The sequence below is a fragment of the Octodon degus genome, unplaced genomic scaffold (assembly GCF_000260255.1).
Source record: "Octodon degus isolate 3935 unplaced genomic scaffold, OctDeg1.0 scaffold00048, whole genome shotgun sequence".
NCBI lineage: Eukaryota > Metazoa > Chordata > Mammalia > Rodentia > Octodontidae > Octodon > Octodon degus.
This window is the reverse complement of record NW_004524624.1, coordinates 8,813,872-8,816,411: the sequence shown is the minus strand read 5'-3', so window position 1 is coordinate 8,816,411 and position 2,540 is coordinate 8,813,872. Positions and strand designations below refer to the sequence as shown.

At 47.4% G+C, this 2,540-nt stretch overlaps 1 protein-coding gene across 1 annotated transcript in view; it reads right to left on the bottom strand.

The window, feature by feature from the left end:
* Positions 1-2,297: 2,297 nt before the first annotated feature.
* Positions 2,298-2,540, bottom strand: part of S100a11 (S100 calcium binding protein A11) — a 4,644-nt gene continuing 4,401 nt past the window's right edge. The window contains exon 5 of the mRNA XM_023716388.1: positions 2,298-2,418. Within this exon, the coding sequence (XP_023572156.1) occupies positions 2,298-2,418 (121 nt within the window). The remainder of the gene's footprint in view (positions 2,419-2,540) is intronic.

Sequence of the window (2,540 nt, the reverse complement as noted above, 5' to 3'; positions counted from 1 at the left end):
ACCACAAGGAAGGGGACTGAGGATGGAGCCAAGACAGGTAAAACAGTCAAGGAGTTTAGAAAAAAGGTACCAACCTCTGAACTTTAGCAGAAGCTAAAATTATGGGAGTGGTTTTAAAGTAGAAAGTAATGATAGTACATGTAGTGGACTCTCAGGAAAGTTAAGTGATGGGGAGCCGGCCTGATAGCTCAGCAGACTAAAGTGCCTGCTTAGGCAGAGCACAGCAGCTGGGGTTCGGTCCCTGCTGTGCCATGCCAGCCCCGCCCCCTGGGGCGCACTGAGAGAGCGACTGAGACTGGGTGCGGTGGCGCGCACCTGCAACCCCAGCACTTGGGAGGCTGAACACAGGAGAATCAATGAGTCTGATTTATGTAGTGAGAACCTGTACACCCTGAAGATCCTGCCCTAAATTAAACAAACAAATCAGAAAAGAAAAAGTAAAGTTAAATGATGGGAAGGAAGGTAGGACTTAGGGGTCTGGAAAGGTATCTTTGTAACTAGTTAATTCCTACGATGTCAGTATACTTGTTTTCTTTTGCTAAATCTTGTTGACCCCCAGACCCTCTACCTCCTTTCTCAAGTTGAGTGTAAACAAATCTGAGTTCAATCCCTGGTTCTGCAAAAAAACCCAAAACAAAACAAAAACAAAAACAAAAAAAACCCAACAACAAAAAAACCCAAATGCCTAGAGGCTACTGCCAACATCCCAACAGCACCTCCAGCACAACACAGCCTCCTCCTGGAGTCTACCACTCACTTTCCTTCCAGGAGGCAGTCCATAGATAGGGCTTTGCTATTTGAATCTTGAGTTAGAAACTTGGTTCTGGTTGGTCCAAGTTCCCCCCCCCCCCCAATGCTCTTGCTATATGTGTGCCCTGGACTGACCTCAAGCTTGTGATCCTTCAGCCTCAGCCTCTTGAGCTGCTGGAAACGCAGGAGTGTGCCAGCACTGCCCGTTAGATCTTTTGGTCAGAACTTAAGGATACCGAGAGGTAAAGATTTCCCAATTGGTTCGTCAAGGGAATATGGAGGGTTTATTGGCTACTGCTTTTTTTCTTCTTGTGCTGGCAACGAATGATGGAATTCAGATATCTAAAAGCTATAGTTCTACTTGAAAAATGGGGACTTGCTAGCCTGAGGCATTGAACTTGTTGCCTGAATGTTGTGGTCAAAAAGTAGCTCAGAAATGATGTCATAAAAAAAAAAAAAAAAAAAAAATGGTCTCATCTATTCCATTTACAGGGGTAAGCTGTGATGCAGGTAGTTTTGCTAGTTAAAACTCACATAGGTGGATAGAAGCCAGGGGTTACCTGCGGACACAGCATGTTTCCCCTGAACTTCCCACCCCTGACTGCTGGATGATAAAAACTGCCTTTTCCCTCCCCTTTCTATTGTCATCTGACTACTGGCTCAGCCTTCTCGCTCATTCCTACGATGTGATGTTGGTATTCTGGTTTTCCTCTCTAGGAAACCTCCCTGCTGCCTTATCAAGGGGTTCAGAAAATTAGTGTTGAGCTCAGGTGGCATTTGCCAATAATCCCAACACTCAGAAGGCTGAGGAAGGAGTTGATCTTGAGTTTGGGGCCAGCTTGGGCTATTCCTTCCTAAAAAAAAAAATCAAAAACAAACCAAGAGACTTCAGCTAGTTTAAACTGGCTGACATTGGCTTATACCAAGCCTAAGAAAGGCAATCCACAGCTAAGCATGAGGACCTTGACTCGCCCAGGTTCCTTCAGCCTCCTCAGCCACCCCGGCACCTCGTCACCTGACACTGCCCTGCTGCTCTTTTTCCTGAAGTGCCAAAGCAAGTGTTTGAGCCTTCTGCCCCTCATATCTCTGCACAAATGTTGACACCCAGAACGGCACCCTCCCTCAGGGCCTTCGGAAACATGATCTTCCTCTTTGTCTTTCCTTTCTGGGGTCTGCCACAGTGACAGTCCTTTGTTTCCTGGCTTGCTTATTTGTCCCTTGTTTTCTCCCCAGCTAGAGAAGCAGCACCATGCAGTCTTGCTGACTGCCTCCTTCAGGCCTGTGCCAGTGCCCATGGCAGGGGTGGACAGATATTTAATGAGTGAATGACGACAGTAAGTGACATTGCTCCAGCAGTCTGGAGACGATTCTGTTTGGAACCTTAGTCCCAATTATGTGCTCACCAAAGAGGTATCTTTGCTGTGTACTTGGATGTTGTTGGTATCAGCTTCCACTCCCCCCATGCTCCACACTCCCTTGAACACATTTTCTGACTCTCCAGTGTATGCTTAAAAAAAATCTGGTTTTATTACTCCCAGCAGAAGGGGCTACATGGGGCGGTGGTGGGCTCGGCTCAGGGCCTGTGTGGGCCGGAAGGAGGTGATATCTGAGTATTTGGCAGGGGAAGGTGTAAGGCCAGGCCCAGGGACCTTCAGAAACGCTTCTGGGCTGACAGGAAGGAGGAATGGCACGGTACGGCTAAGCCGCCAATAAGGTTAAGAAATTCTTGGAAATCTAGCTGCCCATCACTGTTGAGGTCCAGCTTCTTCATCATGCGGTCAAGAACACCA